Below are 19,165 nucleotides of genomic sequence, written 5' to 3' on the forward strand. Positions count from 1 at the left end.
GATAGTAACTTCGTTATTGTAAATGGCAACCCCTATTTTTTATTGCATTTTTGGATTCTACGTGTAATTTCACTTCTTTTGATACCAATATGTCGATGACTAAAAACTAATTTTTTTTAAATTGACAATACATGTTCCTATAGCTATCTTTAACAGTTTCTGACTTATTCCCATTTTATTGAATTGACACTATTTTTTTCGGATTTTCTTTTTAGTAGTCGGCCATGATTCTATAACAATTGAATTTTAAACAAATCTAGTGACACTAATCCATCACCCACTGTTATACCTCAACATAAGTTTTTCAAAAATCCAAAAATGACTCGCAGTGGTTTCACCTATTTTGGAATTTAATTGTTATTTATGGAGAAATGGGCAGAATCGCGGCACGTGCATGCCGTACATTCATTCGAACACTGGAACGAAATTGTATAAATTTTGGAAATGTTGTAACCCCCAAATGCACTACAAACCGTTGAAGCACAAGTGATACAAAGAAAATGAATTAATTGCAAATGCAAAATTAACAAAATAAATTCAATGCAAAATATAAAAAACTTTGTTGAAACATTTTTGGTATGGAATTGTTGCTAGAACAGATATTGCATTACCTCTCTTAATTTCCAGACTTATACGTTGTTTAAGAAATTCAGTTGAACGACTCTGTTTAGATTTTTCAAAAATTTTCCGTCTACTAAAAAGAAAATGTGAAAAAAAATGGCATGAATTCCGAGATCAATTCAATGAAATGGGAATAAATCAGAAACTGTTAAAGATAGCTATAGGAACATGTAATATCAAAATATGCCAATTTCGATTCTCTATCTCATGCAATATTAAGAACATGGCCATTCCATTTAAAAAAACCGAGTTTATAGACTTTGAAGTTTCTTAAATTTGGATCTCCATAGGTGCGGTTGTACGCAACTTAACTTTTTTTAAGTACACTAAAAGAAAGCCCTATTCATTCTCTATGCACTGATACAAATGGATTGCCATGACTCTAACCTTTTTCAAGTAATCAATTATCAAGGTACCATCTGCATCCGCCATTTTTTTTCTTAAAGTCAAAATAACTTAAAAACCATAAATGGCAGATATCGACATATGGATATCAAAAGAACTGAAATTTCACGTAAAATCCAAAAATGCAGTAAAAAATAGGGGTTGCCATTTAAAATAACGGAATTACTATCTACTTCCGGTGTTTCCGGAAGTGCGGACATTTTGAAAATATTTTACATAGATTCGGTCTTCAGAGTAACTCCTAAGTACACATTTTCAAAAACTTACGTATTTTACTTTCCCAGAAACGTTTAACTAAAGCTCCCAAAAAAACATCCTGTATTATCTCTCACCGTTATGGAGATCTCAATGGCAAGCCACGAATTTAAACCACTCTGAACAGTTTTCAACTGAGACTGGCCCTATTGCAATAGTCAATTCTGATTTGAGCACTTTGCTTCATATTAAGTAATTAAATTTGGAGTTTTAATAAGAGTTAGTAATGCAGATTTAATTACGACCCTCTGTATATATCCATGAGGGGCGGGGTAGTATTTTCCCAAAACCATAATCGGCTGCTATGTTAAAAAGCCAATGATTTATTTTTCGGGAAATTTGTTTTTAATTAAGCATCTGAAGTGTTATTGGACTCTATATTTGTATTTTGCAACTATGTCCTTATGACATTTGGTGCTGTTTTAAAGTAGGTAACTTATTATCAATGAGAATGACTGAATTTGTAATGACAATTCAACTCATGTATAAAAAATCGCATAAGCCGCAGTGCAATTGTCACTTTGACAGCGGCAAAAGTTACCTGCATCTTTCCCAGCGACCAATGCACTAGTGGTTTTTTCACTATTCATTTTCGAACCAGTTATCGCATTATCCTTTCCCATATGACTAGTTTGACGTCTGTCAATAATTGATTAGTTTGGTGAATTTCTTGTTCGTTAAATTGTCCTGCCGAATTACACTCGAGGGTTGTATTTAAACCGAGTAAATTTGTGTTGTTGCAATTCAAATCTGTTGCCTTTTAGCAATTGAACTCGAAAAACTGTCAACCTAAAAATGCTCCACCTGCGGTGTCGCATTTTTATTAGTTGACAGTTTTTCTCGTTTAATTGCTAGGCAACAGATTTTCATTACCTAAACAACCCAAATTTACTCGGTAAAATACAAACCTCTTGTGCAATTATAACGTGACAATTCAACTCATGTATAAAAAATCGCATAAGCCGCAGTGCAATTGTCACTTTGACAGCGGCAAAAGTTACCTGCAACTTTTCCAGCGACAAATGCACTAGTGGTTTTTTCACTTATTCATTTTCGAACCAATAATCGCATTATCCTTTCCCATATCTGTTTCCTTTTAGCAATTGGACTCGAAAAACTGTCAACCTAAAAATGCTCCACCCGCGGTGTCGCATTTTTATTAGTTGACAGTTTTTCTCGTCTAATTACTAGGTAACAGATTTTCATTACCTAAACAACCCAAATTTACTCGGTAAAATACAAACCTCTTGTGCAATTATAAGTGAAAAAATTTTGAAAATTCTTAGCAACAATTTTGGAATTTCTGCGTGGGGATTGACCAGTTTGTGACGCGGAGACGTGACAAACTAGTTAAAATGGTTTTCAGGTAAAACGGTTGACTGCAAGAAAAATAAACTCAAATCAACCTTTTTAATCTGAAGAAAACAAGACGCTAAATACATTCGTTTATTAAAGCTTTATTATTACATTCCGTTTTAAATTTGCGACATTACAGCTCGCGTCTCCAGGGACGACGCGACTCTTCAGCCGTAATGACGCGCATTCCAGCGAGGTGATTTAACAACAAATTTTAAAGCGCAATTTAACTCTTCGCCTTCTCCTGGTTGAGTGGTGGTGGATCTCACTGGATGGAACGGTACTACCTATACACAAACATTTCACAACAACACAATTGCTCATTGGTGAAGAAATGCATTCTTTATTGACAGACTTTATTGTACAGACAAAATTCAAATGTAGCTCTCAGTTGGGAATACTAACCATAGAGGAATTCAAAGGTCATTCGATATCATATACAAATACCAAACGGTATGTGCATAACTAAGAGGGCAACATTTTTTCCACTATAAGTGGTACCAGCATTTATTTATTGTCCCTCGCTTGTGCTGTGCCCTTAATAGACTTTCGCCCAATTACAGAGTGACCCGCCTATAATAATAATAATACATACTATCCCTAGATGTCTAATGTACGTGTTTTTTTGTTTTGTTTTTTTTTAAAGGACCCTACATAACTTCACCAGACACAGACACTAATCGTTACTTGATTTTAATCCGTGCGATTAGTTAACCAGGCTAGACCTGAGTTCTCACAAGAAACACCGATCATAATAATAATAATAATAATATATATTTCCACAAAAAAAAAAACAGAGGTTTTTTAGAGGTGCCCCTGCAGAAGGTCTTAAGTTGTTCTATACTACTCCGGTATTTACCTTAAGAATTAGGAAAACCTAATTCGGAGTAGCCGGCAGAATGCTCGAAACTGATCTAAGGAAATTTCCATCTCTGTCACAGATGAAAAATTCACCTCAACCCAGGTTCGAACACTCGACCTCCCGACTATGCAGCCCAAAACGTTCTACCACTGAGCCACACAGACGGATGTCAATTTTTCTTCTCTGCTCCGATTCTTTTTAAAGTTTGTTTTAGTGTTTCCAAATACCAAGCAGCATTTGAGAACAAGTTTTTCCATTAGAAGAGAACAAGCTGTTTTCTTCTCTGTGCAGATTCAATTAAAAAATTGAATTGTAAAATGTTCACTTACTGTCGCGATTCAAAATAACGGTAACTGAGTAATTTTTTTATTGCAAATTATCCCCTAAGATAATCGATGGCCATCGAAAATAAATTAATGCAATTGGTCGTTTGTAATAAAACATGTACGTCACAAAAAATAAATGTTCACATTGTGCTATACTGTTTCGATAGTATCTAAGCAATTGCCAGATACAAAGTGAAACGAAATTGGCGCAAATAAAAAAAAAGTTCCGGACATCTCACAAACTTGCAGATGTCAAATGGAACAAAAATTTATCCAACATTTGACAATTGGCAAATGCAGAAACGATGGGTAAAAGGAAATGTGAAACAGCTTCACAAATGTCAAGCTGTTTATGTGTTGAGTGGAGAAAAATTGAGACAACTCGACAACTGTCAGTTGTCAAATATTTTGAGTGGAGGGGAGTAACTACTCCTCTCCACAAATGAAGCAAGACACACACTTGAAATTAATCACAAAACTAAGTAACACAATTTGTAAAGAACAAATGCAAAACAATACAAAATATACAAGGTGACCAAAGGCAGAGATACAGCAGACCGATTGCTGTGCAACACAGTGGCAACAGTCCCCCTTTGTTCACGACATTTACTGAATGTGTGAATTCCCACGCAAACTTTTTCAGACTGTGAACGCTTTGTAAACAAATCAATTCGACTTACCTTCACATATCTACAAATCCCACAATCACAAAATAAGCAAGAACTAAGAAGCGTGAACAATCTGCATATTCGACACACATTCAGTGAGTAAAATAAAAAAGAAATTGTAAAAAAAAGTACTCACGGTGAATCAACCGACGATTTGCCAACACCCGACGGGCCGGGCTGATCGTTATCGTTCGCCGAAGGTAGACCAACAAACGCCGTTGGTTCCGGATCCTCACCGCCGCTCTCCTCGCTTTCCTCTTCGATCTACGAAAAGAAATTATAAACGAGCCGGACGATTTTGCCGCGACCAACCTTAGCAAGTTTGGGCTCCAGCAGGTCGGGGTTTCCCTCATCCTCGGAATTTGCCTCATCCTCGGATCCTATTTTGGCCATGGCGCGTATCGCCGCTGCCCGTCTTTTACGCGACACCGGTGGCGACTCGACTACGGCGTCCGTGCCCTGCAAATGCGACGGATTAGTCTAGGTGTAGTTAATGCACAGGGAATGTAAAAAAACAATGCGTGTTATTTATTTAAAACAGCGCAGGGTTAACATTTTTTTGGTACCCCTGGTCCATGATTTATACGGGTAGTCCCAGATCAAGTGAGAAGATGGAGATTTGATTAAATAATCCACTTTTCCTACCAAGTACTCCATTTCCCACAGGATCTACGTTAAAAGTACAAAACTTTTTGGGAAAGACGGGGGGGGGGGTCCTGACCCCCCCCCCCCCCCCAATCATACAGAGATCTTATCGATGGTTGAGGAAAGACTTAATGTGCATTCTCTATAAGTATCATAAGATCTTTGTAGATGCGGGGGGGGGGGGTATTGATACCCCCTCCCCAGGTTTTACCATCCCCCCAAAACATTAAGTTCTATGAATCTTTGCACAAATTATAGTTGAAGTGCTAAAGGCACTACACACTTTGGGGAAGAATATGGAATCGCGGGGTGGGTGGGGGGCTTGGAATCCCCCCCCCAGTATGCAAAAGTCTTAAGACCTTAGGGAAATCCAGGCCAAGTCATTAAGAGCCCCCCCCCCCCCCCAGCATACAAAGATCCTACGATAATTGGAGGAAAAGTCTTAATGTGCATTTTGCTTTAAGTATCATAAGACCTTTGTATACTGGGGAGGACTCTATAACCCCCCCGTTTTTCTGTCCCCCTCAAAACATTCAGTCCTAGAAATCTTTCCAAAAAGTATGGTTGAAGTGCTAAAAGCACTACACACTTGACTTTGGGGAAGATATAGAACCAGGGGTCTGGAGGGCATGAAATCCCCCCCCCCCAGCATACAATGGTTGTAGCAAAAGACTTCACGGCCATTTCCCTATAATTATCATAAGACCTATGTATGCTGGTGAAATATGATACCCCCCCCAGCCCCTCCAATTTTCCCTTCCCCCTTAAACCATTCAGTCCTAAGGGATCTTTCCAGTGTGCTAAAGGCAACACACATTTTGGAGAATAATATAGAACCGGGTGGTCTGCGAGGTATTCCATCCCCCCCCCCCAGCACACAAAGGTCCCTTTATCGATGGTTGTAGCAAAAGACCTAACATGCATTTCCCTACAAGTATAAAACTGCTGGGGTCATATCCCACAAGCCCAAAGACCCCTCCTAATAGTTTTTCATAAAACGCAAATCCTGGGAAGTATGGGGAATGTTCCTTTCCGTTCTAGTATCATCTTCGTATAATGGGAAGACAGAGTACCTCCCCACCCGTGACACCTGTCATTGCGTCCCTACCCATCAAGAATGTCGGTCACAGCACACCCTGATGCTGGTCTACATTCATATGGTTCAAAAAAGCACAAAATTCATTGTAACAAACATTTTTTGCCATTGTTCTATTGGTAAGTAATCCCCCCCCCCCCCACTTTGTTCCGGACGATCGAAATGTACTTTTTAACTAAACAATATTGTGTTTAAACAATAAACTAATTATTTAATTAACTTCATCAAAATGTAAACAAAAATTAATGTTGCCAATAGCCATATAAAAATTCAATATGGCTCCCATGTAATAAATGAAATGCCATTCTTGAATTTCATTACGAAATCATTCATATCAAACTTTTTTTGTGGTAAAAAAATCCCCATACAATCTGGGACACCCTGTACAAATATATTTGGACATAACTATATCAGGTAAGAACGCACCGTGTCGTCGTAGTCGTCCTGCTGGAACTGGAACTCGACATTCTCGTAGGGCAACTGCTGCTGCAGATAGTCGGTGTCGTTGGAGACGTTCAGGTCGTCGAGATGATCGGGGCTGGTGCGTTCGTCGGGCACCTCGACGACCTCCTGCTTCAGTACGACGGGATCGATCATGGAATGTTGTGCGTTTCGTTCGGACCTCTCCGCGCCGAGCCATTGGATTAGCTTCTTCTCGGAGTTCGCGGAGGTGTTCCAGAACTGGTAGAGCAACTCCAGCTTGCTCGAGCAGCCGTCGCATATGTTTTTTGGTAAATTGTCCTCTCGGGAAACCTGCGCACAGAAAATGGCGAAGGTCAACGAAGGGGACACACTGTATATTGATTTTTGCGATGGACGCATTGTAAATGACGGGCTAACGCGAATGGGGAATTTTTTGACAAATGCCTCGAAGCGACTTGGCCCCCACAAACCCCCTCAAAGCAAAAGTGCCGTACTCACCGACAAAAATGACGAAATGGGCGCGTTATCAATTAAAATACAACAACAGCCAACATGGCGGACGGACGCTACTCACCTTGACCGGTAGACAGGCCGAGATTTTCAAGAATATTTGCCTAATATCACCTTGCTCATCGAAAATGGGTGTATTCACCTCATCCTTCACTAAACACAGTCTACATAATCGCATTATTTCTTTAACACTAGCCATTTTTTATGCGAATTCTTGGAAAATACGACATTGAATACACAAAATACAGCAAAGGAACGCTACAAACTGAACGACTGTGGTGATTTGGTGAAGATGCCGGAAATACGTCACGGGCGATACGTAATCGGCGCCCTCTAGTGGCACGTTTGAAAATCGTATGGGCGCCCTTTTTCAAATTTACAATGTACAACGTTTCCGCCCACGTTGCCAGATATTACAAAATTACGCTCGATTTCTATAGGAAAAGAAGAAAAATACCCTTTTCCATCGATTATAGTGTGTATAATCATTAATCAAATCCTTTGCGTATCCTGGTTTTAAGCGCGAAATTCAATTTAACAGTAGCCAGTAGACTGACAAATTTGCTATCTATGAATCTTTTTTTGGCGCCCCAAACTTAAAAATTCCGCCTATTTTCGGTCCGAAATCTATTAGAAAGTACCTTTTCGCGGAGAGCTTGCCACAATTTTTGTTGGGGTCAATCTTAAAGCCAATACTTTTCTTCGGCTTAAATTCTCAAACTATACCTCTTTGGCGTTGACTGTCTGGTTACAGGCCAGAATTGATCGGAATGTGTTTTTCTCTGTTGAACTTGCAGCGGTTTTTTCAACTTTAGAAGCGCGTCTCCAGGTGGCGGATAGAGGAATGGGCTAAGCGAATGAGCGTCGCGTCCAGGGGGCATCGCGCGTCTGGACGTTTCTGTCCCCCTTACTTGTGGGTGGGACTTATATGGACCAGGAAATACAAAAACAATCAACTACTCCCGGAGCACCTGGTACTGGAGAGCCTAAAAAACTCTTCGGCTCCGGGAGCTAAAAAGAGGCAGAAACCATCAGGGGGATTTACGCAACCTGACCTGCCATATGCTGAAGTGGAGCAACCAGAAAACGCCAAGGCGAAAGCAACACCGGTCTGACAGTAGTACTCCCAAGGGAAGTAGCTCGAAAAGGGCAAAAACTGGGACCGCAAAGGATACAAGAACCTTTGGCGAAGTAGCTACAGGCTTCAGAATGGCTTTTGTCTATGAAGACTTGGAGGGAACGCTGTCGGAAGAGGAGACGGGACGATTCTCGATTTTGCGCCTGTGCCTATTTTATGACCTTTGATTCTTATAAAATCAGTTTTTCGTCTGTGTGTATTTGTAGGACCTTTGATTCTTATAAAATCGATTTTGCGCCTGTGCCTATTTTATGACCTTTGATTCTTATAAAATCGATTTTGCGCCTGTGCCTATTTTATGACCTTTGATTCTTATAAAATCAATTTTTGGTCTGTGTGTATTTGTAGGACCTTTGATTCTTTTAAAATTGATTTTGCGACTGTGCCTATTTTATGACCTTTGATTTTTATAAAATCAATTTTTCGTCTGTGTGTATTTGTAGGACCTTTGATTCTTTTAAAATCGATTTTGCGCCTGTGCCTATTTTATGACCTTTGATTCTTGCAAAATCAATTTTTGGTCTGTGTGTATTTGTAGGACCTTTGATTCTTTTAAAATCGATTTTGCGACTGTGCCTATTTCATGACCTTTGATTTTTATAAAATCAATTTTTCGTCTGTGTGTATTTGTAGGACCTTTGATTCTTTTAAAATTGATTTTGCGTATGTGCCTATATTTTATGAACATTGATTCTTTTAAAGTCAATGTTTCTTCTGTGTCTATTTCTATGACATTTGATTCATTTAAAATCAATTTTCCGTCTGTACGTCATTTGTAGGACCTTTGATTCTTTGAAAATTGATTTTGCGCCTGTGCCTATTTTATGACCTTTGATTCTTATAAAATCAATTTTTGGTCTGTGTGTATTTGTAGGACCTTTGATTCTTTTAAAATCGATTTTGCGACTGTGCCTATTTTATGACCATTGATTATTTTAAAATCAGTTTTTCGTCTGTGCCTATTTTTTGACTTTAGGTTCTTTTAAAATCGATCTTTGGTCTATGCCAATTTTTATGACTCCCCAAATTTTAAAATACTGATTGTATGAGAGTCTATAGGCCCTGTTTCTGAAGTGGAGCGAAAAAATCTGCTAGAAGTTCACATTTTCTGATGAACTTCTAGCAGATTTTTTTCGCTCCACTCCAACAGGACTACGGCCTTGGATTCTTTGAAAATCGATTTATCTTATGTGTTTTTATGACGCCCCAAACTTGCAAATCAATTTACAGATCAGAATGGTTCAGAAAATTTCTCTTTTTTGCTCGATTTTAGAAGGTAAGCCGTGGATTCTTTTAAAATTGTATTTTCGTCTGTGCCTATTCTTATGACACCCCAAACTCGAAAATTCTGACTATGGGGGTCTACAGGTCAGAATCGAGCAGAAAATGTTTTTTTTTCTGTTGAACTTGCAGCAGATATTCTTTGGTTCAACTTTGGAAGCAAGACTACAGCCTTTGATTCAGCACGTATTGTTATGAAGCCCCAAACTTGTAAATTCTGACTGTATGGGAGTCCACTAGCCAGAATTTATCAAAAACATTTCTTCAAATTCTGGATTCTACATTCCGAAATTTCGACTGTATCGAAAGCCACATGTCAGAATTTATCAGGAAACGGCTGTTGCTGATCAATTTCGTTCGTCCATCTAAGGTTCGGTTCGGCTCGATCCTTCCCATACGATCTCATCAAGAACCAAATTGACTTTTCGGTCACCAGAGCGGAAGTGGGCCGATTCTACCTCCCCACTTTCATCGAAGCATGGGGCAAGATGCGAACAATGGCGGAAGTTTCAAGTGTCGGAGGTATCCAAAAGTTTCTCTATTTTTGAATGTGAAAAACTTTTTTGAAAGTAGGTACAAGTTTCGAAATGTAATAGGACCATCGCTAAATAGGAGATTCACATCTGGCGTTTTTAATATTCGTCTATTTATATCCGCAATCTGGCAGACGTTCTTCCCGGCTAAATCCAGCGCGCGGTTATTTTTAAACTTTGCGTCCCGCTTTTGTGACCAAATACGGCAATGGCTCGAAGTCGCGCGGAAAAAAAAGAAAGAGGATGTTAACAGTAACAAAAAGTATATTTTTATTAATAACTGATGTTTTTTATTTGTTATGTTAATAGTAATTATTATAATTAATCAATAATTATAAATAATGAAGTGTAGTAGTCGCAAGGTCTTCTCGTAAAAATAGTCTATCTGGCAGTGCAACCATAGTCGCAAATATAATAAAGTTGTATAAGATGTAATAATTATAATACAATAATAGTAATGTGTAGATAAAACGCGCGCTTAGAAGCATTTGCGGTGGACGATTCCAGGGCCGGATTCGTCGTATTCCTGTTTGGAGATCCACATCTGTTGGAAGGTGGAGAGGGAGGCCAAGATCGAGCCGCCGATCCATACGGAGTATTTCCTTTCTGGGGGAGCGATGATCTTGATTTTGATGGTCGATGGCGCGAGGGCGGTGATTTCCTTTTGCATGCGATCGGCGATACCTGTTCGGGGTGAGAGAGTGTGAGACGGGCGAGTCGCGGGGTTGGGGGTTTACGTACCTGGGTACATGGTGGTGCCTCCTGAGAGTACGGTGTTGGCGTACAAGTCCTTACGGATGTCAACGTCGCACTTCATGATGGAGTTGTAGACGGTTTCGTGGATGCCGCAAGATTCCATACCCAAGAAGGAAGGTTGGAAGAGGGCTTCTGGGCAACGGAATCTCTCATTGCCGATGGTGATGACCTGTCCGTCGGGCAATTCGTAGCTCTTTTCGAGGGAAGTGGATGCGGCGGCGGTTGCCATTTCTTGTTCGAAGTCCAGAGCGACATAGCAGAGTTTTTCCTTGATGTCACGGACGATTTCCCTTTCAGCGGTGGTCGTGAATGAGTAGCCACGTTCGGTGAGGATTTTCATGAGGTAGTCGGTCAAGTCACGGCCGGCCAAGTCCAAACGGAGGATGGCATGGGGTAAGGCGTAACCTTCATAGATGGGTACTGTGTGAGAGACACCGTCACCGGAGTCCAGCACGATACCGGTGGTACGACCGGAGGCGTACAGGGAGAGTACGGCCTGGATGGCGACGTACATGGCTGGGGTGTTGAAGGTTTCAAACATGATTTGGGTCATCTTTTCACGGTTAGCCTTGGGGTTGAGTGGAGCTTCGGTGAGAAGGATGGGGTGTTCTTCTGGTGCGACACGCAGCTCATTGTAGAAAGTGTGGTGCCAGATCTTTTCCATATCATCCCAGTTTGTAATGATGCCGTGCTCAATTGGGTATTTTAGGGTGAGGATACCTCTCTTGCTTTGGGCCTCATCACCGACGTACGAGTCCTTCTGTCCCATACCGACCATGACACCTTGATGCCTGGGGCGACCTACGATGGATGGGAAGACGGCACGGGGCGCGTCATCTCCGGCGAAACCGGCCTTGCACATGCCGGAGCCGTTGTCAACGACCAACGCCGCAACATCATCGTCACACATGTTTGCTACTCTGGTTGATTACTACTGGAAACAAAAAAGAAAATTACACGGAAGCCAAACGATAATCCATTTAAGCGCATCGATTTGTTCAATTTGCGGTAATGCTAATTAAATTGCGCTAGTTTTTCGTCCTTGATCGGGCCAAAAAACTAACGACGCGGTGCATCCTCGAATTTCACAATTTCACTTTAAATTTCACTCGGATGCACTTCCACAAATTGAAGAAAAAGAAACGCACTTTTCACACTTTTCACGAACCTAGTCTGACAGAAAGGACTCAGCTGCTAAGCTTGTAGGCTGCGAGTGGTCCTATTCAAGTGAGTCCGATATTATATAGGCTACGCAGTGGCGTCTAGAAATAGTACGTAGCATCCATGTATGGAGTGCTAGGGGAAGCGACGCAGACGCACCGCGTCGCCCAAATAAGGCAGGCACGTTCAGACTGTAGGAGGCGCGCCGCGACGGAATTCACGCGACAAGGCGCGAGCGGGCCTTCCATAATTGTACTTTCGTAATTACACCAATTAGGAAACCATCCCGATTATTTCGACCCTAATTATTGTGAAATGGACACCGCGATCTCATCCCTAAACGCCTTCAGCGTCATTAAGAAATTAAATACGACAAGATATCGCAACCCTCCGACGACACCCCCAGTTTGGGAATTCGGTTTACGTAACATCATGATTATGAGAAAGGGAAATTCGGCGACTTCCTATTAAAAATAAGTAAACATGAGACCGTTACGAATTTGGCCAATTCCGCACCTTGAATCTAAATTAAAAAAAAAATCGTACACTCAGTGAAATTGTTTCGAAGATCGCTGCCAAGTTATGAATAAGAATTTTTGGCATCGGCCCGATGGTCCGCGTGAAAGTTTTCAGTCGAGTATCGCCACTCGTCAGGGCATTTTCAGTTTTTTTTTTCTTTAAGAAATGCGGGTGGTGCGTTCTATAATTAATTATTCCATTCTTAGTGTAAGAATTGTGTGAGACCTGCACATATGAGGTAATGGCGCGTTTTTCCGCTATTTTCGGATACGGGGTTGGTTCGATTTGAAAAATTGAATGATGGCGCTCTATTTTCGTCGGGCGAGGTGTCTGTTCCTAATTTTAACTTCTCCCTTAGCGCTTTGCTAATTTTCAATACCTTTCATTTGTTTGTTTGTATTCGATGCCTATTTCTGTCATTTATTGACTCGTGCTATTTCCAAAAGTAAGACGGCATGTGGGTGATTGATATAATTACGGAAATAGCTGCTTTGCGCCAGGTACGCTGAGCAAATTCCTTCCCCTCATTACAGGAACAATGGATTCCTACGATTCGATCAAAAAGAACGCTCTTAGACACGAAATTTTTTTTCCACGATTCAACCCTACAAATCGCTAGTTAAAAAAACGTCCGCCTTCAATCCCTATAATTTGGCACGGTATCTCCTCGAAAGATACGGTCAGAGAAAAGCGTAGCCCACACCTACTCTGATCGTCCGTATGGGGTGAGAAGGAACCATATATGGGCAACAGTTCACGATTTCGACGTTAGTGCCGGGGCTGGTGTTCCGTTACCAAATAATTCAAATGGCGAATTACAGAGCAATTGGTTTTATTCCACCATTATAAAAGCTTAAATGCATGAAGCACAAACCCCTTGATATGGATGGCATAACGATAGTTCCGCAAGCTATTTTAATTAATTTTCACCTTTTTCTTAAGTAGGCACAAATTGTGCTTCAGTAGCTTTGATATGGATGGACTCCCTTTTAGTTTTAAAATGCGTCAGAGGTTTCATTTCCTAAAAGAAGCGTCCGTTTGAGTTTGAAAACGCCAAAGCGACTTCATTTCGTGACCAAAGTTGTGGTGCAAAAGTAAAATATCTACGACTACTGAGCGAGCCGAAGGCGGAATCAGTCTACCCTAGTCTACTATTTTATTTGCAACTAGCAGAACAGGCGAAAACCGTACCCCCAATCAGTCTCAACGGATGGTTTCGGCGGCGCATTCGCCCAAGCGTCTCGCTCCCGGATAGGACATCGGCATCAGCGGCGCAACACCTCACCCAAAAGGTTCCGCTAAGGGATGTGAGATGAGTTCGATTTCAGCGGCTGCGCCGCCTCAGCTCACCTGCATTTTTCACATCAGAAACCTTCGCGGGAATACGTAATTGATACGTTTAACAGTCAAATTTTCGTCTGTCGCCTGAAGTCGACGGTATAGGTTCTTCTAGGGCGGTAGTAAATCTCTCTTTGGCGCCTTCCTAAAGTGAGGGAAGCAGATTCGTACATACATTACTTCTTCCGCACAATTTTCAACAACTTTGTCTATGAAATAAAGTACCTTTGGCGTTTTAAAACCTAAATTAATTCATCTCCGATTGCCAAGCGAACCATAGGCCAGTTGAGCACAGATCCGCCTACTTTGTCTACGAAAATGCCTCCATTTTCTAAAAAAAAATAGGAGGCAAGGTTTGAGGGAGTTGTGCCGAACTCGCTTTCGGCTCTCTCGCCAATCGTAGATACCTACATTACTTTTTTTGGCACAATTTCGTCCAACTTTGCCTACGAAATGAAGCCACTTTGACGTGTTTAAACCTAAATTGAGGCATACGGCTCGCTCGGCACTAATTCGCCGAACTTTATCTACGAAAATGCCTTATGAGCTACATTTCCTTAAAAAATAGTAGGCAAGGTTTCACGGAGTTGTGCCGAACTCGCCTTCGGCTCGCTCGGCAATCGTAGACACCTGCATCATTTTTTTGGCACAATTTCCTCCAACTTTGCCTACGAAATGAACCCCCTTTGACGTTTTTAAAGCTAAATTAAAGCATCTACGATTGCCGAGCGAACCGTAGGCGAGTTCGGCACTAATTCGCCGAACTTCGCCTACGAAAATGCCTTAGGAGCTCCATTTCCTTCAAAAATAGTAGGCAAGGTTTGATGGAGTTGTGCCGAACTCGCCTTCGGCTCGCTCGGCAATCGTAGATGCCTTAATTTAGGTTTAAAAACGTCAAAGGGGGTTCATTTCGCAGTCAAAGTTGGACCAAATTGTTCCAAAAAAATGATGCAGGTGTCTACGATTGCCGAGCGAGCTGTAGGCGAGTTCGGCACTAATTCGCCGAACTTTGTCTACGAAAATGCCTTATGAGCTACATTTCCTTAAAAAATAGTAGGCAAGGTTTCACGGAGTTGTGCCGAACTCGCCTTCGGCTCGCTCGGCAATCGTAGACACCTGCATCATTTTTTTGGCACAATTTCCTCCAACTTTGCCTACGAAATGAACCCCCTTTGACGTTTTTAAAGCTAAATTAAAGCATCTACGATTGCCGAGCGAGCTGTAGGCGAGTTCGGCACTAATTCGCCCAACTTTGCCTACGAAAATGCCTTAGGAGCTCTATTTCCTTCAAAAATAGTAGGCAAGGTTTCATGGAGTTGTGCCGAACTCGCCTTCGGCTCGCTCGGCAATCGTAGACACCTGCATCATTTTTTTGGCACAATTTCGTCAAACTTTGCCTACGAAATGAACCCCCTTTGACGTTTTTAAACCTAAATTAAGACATCTGCGATTGCCGAGCGAGCCGTAGGCGAGTTCGACACTAATTCGCCCAACTTTGCCTACGAAAATGCCTTAGGAGCTCCATTTCCTTCAAAAATAGTAGGCAAAGTTTCACGGAGTTGTGCCGAACTCGCCTTCGGCTCGCTCGGCAATCGTAGACACCTGCATCATTTTTTTGGCACAATTTCGTCCAACTTTGCCTACGAAATGAACCCCCTTTGACGTTTTTAAACCTAAATTAAAGCATCTACGATTGCCGAGCGAACCGTAGGCGAGTTCGGCACTAATTCGCCCAACGTTGCCTACGAAAATGCCTTAGGAGCTACATTTCCTTCAAAAATAGTAGGCAAGGTTTCATGGAGTTGTGCCGAACTCGCCTTCAGCTCGCTCGGCAATCATACACACCTACATTATTTTTTTGACACAATTTCGTCCAACTTTGCCTACGAAATGAACCCCCTTTGACGTTTTTAAACCTAAATTAAGGCATCTGCGATTGCCAACTTTGCCTACCAAAATGCCTTAGGAGCTCCACTTCCTTCAAAAATAGTAGGCAAGGTTTGATGGAGTTGTGGCGAACTCGCCTTCGGCTCGCTCGGCAATCGTAGACACCTGCATCATTTTTTTGGCACAATTTCGTCCAACTTTGCCTACGAAATTGACGTTTTTAAACCTAAATTAAGGCATCTGCGATTGCCGAGCGAGCCGTAGGCGAGTTCGGCACTAATTCGCCCAACTTTGCCTACCAAAATGCCTTAGGAGCTCCACTTCCTTCAAAAATAGTAGGCAAGGTTTGATGGAGTTGTGGCGAACTCGCCTTCGGCTCGCTCGGCAATCGTAGACACCTGCATCATTTTTTTGGCACAATTTCGTCCAACTTTGCCTACGAAATTGACGTTTTTAAACCTAAATTAAAGCATCTACGATTGCCGAGCGAGCCATAGGCGAGTTCGGCACTAATTCGCCGAACTTTGCCTACGAAAATGCCTTAGGAGCTCCATTTCCTTCAAAAATAGTAGGCAAGGTTTCACGGAGTTGTGCCGAACTCGCCTTCGGCTCGCTTGGCAATCATCAGGTATCAGGCCCTATGACACTATTGAACTTAAAAGAACTAAAGCGTCAAGTGCCCAAGCGGGGCTCCACCCCTATTCGTGATCCAATGAAATGTGGGCGGGGGGTGGGGTATTTATTTTGTTCTGACTCAAACCAGTGATCTCCTTTTGGTCACAAACAAGCTGACCAAGAAGTACATAAATAGTGCCACCCAATGCCCATGTATCTTTATTTTATTGAGTAAAGCTTTTATAAAATACAAGATGTTTCATTTATCCAAAATGAGTCTGTCGTTATTTAACAAACGAATGCTATCTATTATCTGGAAAAACGGATAGATGGCGACACTTAACACAGCAAAAGGAATTCTTACCAGTTTATCACCTTCTACTCTTTGGACCTCTCAGAATGTCTGTGAAGTCTATCGAGTGGATTTAAGCACAAGGACTAAACTAAAGGCGCATTGTAGGTAAGAAAAACAATGGCAGCAACTGCCATCTTTAATAATTGTCCAATAAATAAATATCGACATTTTATTAAGTAGATCAAAGTATTTTGTACACTAATATACAGATATCAACACCTATTTGAAAAATATATTATTACACATAGCAAATATACCTACAAATATCGATAATATCAGAACGCTATATCGGAAGTTTAAGAGCAGATACGTTTTCAAAACCCCACTCAACGCGATCTAACCTCCCTAATACTAGCACGAATTATAAAAATAATCTCGAAAAGGCGTAGGGGCCGTTAAACTTCCGATAGACGTCGAGCGACTAGTTGAATCACAAAACCTAATACATTGCAACTAAAAAGTTAGAGATACAAGTACGGCGGTTCATTCGAGAAGAATTATAATCACGTTTGGAATGATTACTATAGAAACATTTACAATGGAAAAGTTTGCGTCGTCAACGCGCGCTTTCGCAAATAAATACCCTAACGACTGGAATGGTTTTTAATATAAAAACGTTTTACAATTACTATATTGCAAATCGATAAAAACCCGTAATTCGGATTAACTAAAATAATGGTGGAGGGGAGAGGGGGAGGGGCTAAATATTTACAATAATAAAACCTACGGATCGGTCGGCCGACGGGAATACCGCAACGCTAAAGCAAAAATGCAGGTTGTGGTGAAATCAGGTACGTTGGTTAAATAAGGAGGAGAGAGGCGGCGCTGTCCGGCTGTACCCCTCGCAGTGTGTGTGTTGTATACATCGAGATTGAGTATTAAAGTGGATTACACAGATATGCAACAATAACCATCGAAATGCGCCTACAAATAATTGAATTTTCACACTGCTGATACTTGGGTCTCCTCTTCATCTAAAAAAATGAAAAAAAAGGGGAATTAGTTGCGATTTCACATTGTCAAATTGTTAGTGCGTCTGGTAAGTGTCAAAGTCTGTACTTTCTCAAAAATGGCAGTTCATGTTTTTCGTTATTTTGCATAGTACGAAAGAGGTAGAACTAAAAAAACCCGACATTTGCTTTCTCAAATGCCATCTCTCACCATGTATGGATCAAGGAGGAGAGGGCTATGATCGGCTCCTTTTGTAGAGACCTTTAATTAGAGTACAGATGAAATTAATTTTTACCCCCCCCCCTCCTGAAACGGTGAACGTATTGCATTCAAAAACAGCATCTCGGGTTCAGGGAGGGGGGGCCTTTAACACAGCGTAATTTGATTACCGTCCAGCTCACCTTGAAGGTATAGGCTACTTATTGCAATAAAGGACAATTCCCCGAAAAGAAGTTCAAGATCACAGAAGTGAGTCCGAACAGACAAACCACAAAGAAAGGATGCGCTAAAAAGGAAATTTTTAACGGAATTACAAGTCAACGCCACATTCCTGCGAGACAGTGGTTAAAGGTATGGACAGATGGAAGGACGGACGGGCGGAAATATTTTTTCCTGCAATACACTTGCAAAAAAGAGAGTTTTTAGCTCAATTTCAAGTCATGGCCACTTTCCTGCGAGAGAGTGGCTGATGGTATGGACAGATGGAAGGACGGACGGGCGGAAATATTTTTTCCTGCAATACACTTGCAAAAAAAGAAATTTTTAGTTCAATTTCAAGTCAATGCCACTTTTTTGCGACAGAGTGACTGACGGTATGGACAGATGGAAGGACGGACAAGCGGAAGTATTTTCCCCCTCACCCTATACATGAAAAAAATGGAATTTTAAACGGAATTACAAGTCAATGCCACTTTCCTGCGAGAGAGTGGCTGACGGTATGGACAGATGGATGGACGGACGGGCGGAAATATTTTACTGTACGACATTACTCATAAATCAACAAAATTCGAACCGTATGGGGGGGGGGGGGGGGGCACCATAAGAAAGCGTACGAATACTCTGATTCTTGTCTTACCTAAATCACATTAGGTGAACATATTGTGAGGTTACCTGTCATTTCAGTCCAGACTCAAACCATAACAATATTCGAGTCAATCAAGTCAATGTCGTTCTCTGTCCACGTATCTGTCACGCGCGCTTCGTTAGTCACGTCACCTGCACGCAAACAAAACAAAAAAAAACAAAAGAGAAATGCGATAAGCGAAAACGAAGCGACGGATTTGCGCCTACTTACCGTGGTCGGTATCTGGGTCGGTATGATAGTGAAATCCCTGCGTCACACCCTCGTGGGAGTGCGCGCGACCCAGTCGGTGCAACCGCGCCATTTGAGCTGCCACACTATACGCGGGGGGTTGTCGTCGACCCGGACCTGCACGATTTTCCACATTATATTTCACACTTCTC

The 19,165-nt window shown here is 41.5% G+C and overlaps 3 protein-coding genes across 10 annotated transcripts in view; all 3 read right to left on the reverse strand.

Moving 5' to 3' along the window:
- LOC116180788 (zinc finger protein 208-like) overlaps window positions 1–7,466 on the reverse strand; it is a 35,233-nt gene extending 27,767 nt beyond the window's left edge. The window contains exons 1-4 of the mRNA XM_031500916.1: window positions 7,232–7,466; window positions 6,661–6,987; window positions 4,806–4,952; window positions 4,630–4,757 (exon numbers count right to left, since the gene is read on the reverse strand). Of these exons, the coding sequence (XP_031356776.1) occupies window positions 4,630–4,757; window positions 4,806–4,952; window positions 6,661–6,987; window positions 7,232–7,366 (737 nt within the window). The 5' untranslated portion in view covers window positions 7,367–7,466. The remainder of the gene's footprint in view (window positions 1–4,629; window positions 4,758–4,805; window positions 4,953–6,660; window positions 6,988–7,231) is intronic.
- A 2,920-nt stretch (window positions 7,467–10,386) lies between these two features.
- Window positions 10,387–12,185, reverse strand: LOC116180183 (actin, muscle). The gene is made up of 3 exons (XM_031500053.1): window positions 12,044–12,185; window positions 10,861–11,809; window positions 10,387–10,803 (listed from the first exon to the last, which is right to left on the reverse strand). Exons 2-3 carry the CDS (start codon window positions 11,783–11,785, stop codon window positions 10,598–10,600), a joined length of 1,131 nt encoding a protein of 376 aa, XP_031355913.1. The 5' UTR covers window positions 11,786–11,809; window positions 12,044–12,185; the 3' UTR covers window positions 10,387–10,597.
- A 5,024-nt stretch (window positions 12,186–17,209) lies between these two features.
- The window catches only part of LOC116180119 (rap guanine nucleotide exchange factor 6), a 46,198-nt gene continuing 44,242 nt past the window's right edge, over window positions 17,210–19,165 (reverse strand). For 5 of the 8 annotated variants that reach the window (XM_031499966.1, XM_031499964.1, XM_031499962.1 and 2 more), the window contains 2 exons: window positions 18,996–19,130; window positions 17,210–17,724 (listed from right to left, as the gene is read on the reverse strand). In XM_031499966.1, the coding sequence (XP_031355826.1) occupies window positions 17,693–17,724; window positions 18,996–19,130 (167 nt within the window). In that variant the 3' untranslated portion in view covers window positions 17,210–17,692. The remainder of the gene's footprint in view (window positions 17,725–18,995; window positions 19,131–19,165) is intronic. The other 3 variants (XM_031499969.1, XM_031499967.1, XM_031499965.1) reach the window with 1 other exon arrangement.

This window comes from Photinus pyralis, unplaced genomic scaffold, assembly GCF_008802855.1.
Source record: "Photinus pyralis isolate 1611_PpyrPB1 unplaced genomic scaffold, Ppyr1.3 Ppyr1.4_LG9, whole genome shotgun sequence".
NCBI classification, from domain to species: Eukaryota; Metazoa; Arthropoda; class Insecta; order Coleoptera; family Lampyridae; genus Photinus; species Photinus pyralis.

Coding starts and splice junctions, on each gene's coding strand:
- LOC116180183 (XM_031500053.1), bottom strand. CDS start 11,785: ATGTGTGACGATGATGTTGCGGCGTTGGTCGTTGACAACGGCTCCGGC. Junction 10,804..10,860: donor AGGCACCACCATGTACCCAG/GTACGTAAACCC, acceptor CACCCCGAACAG/GTATCGCCGATCGCATGCAA.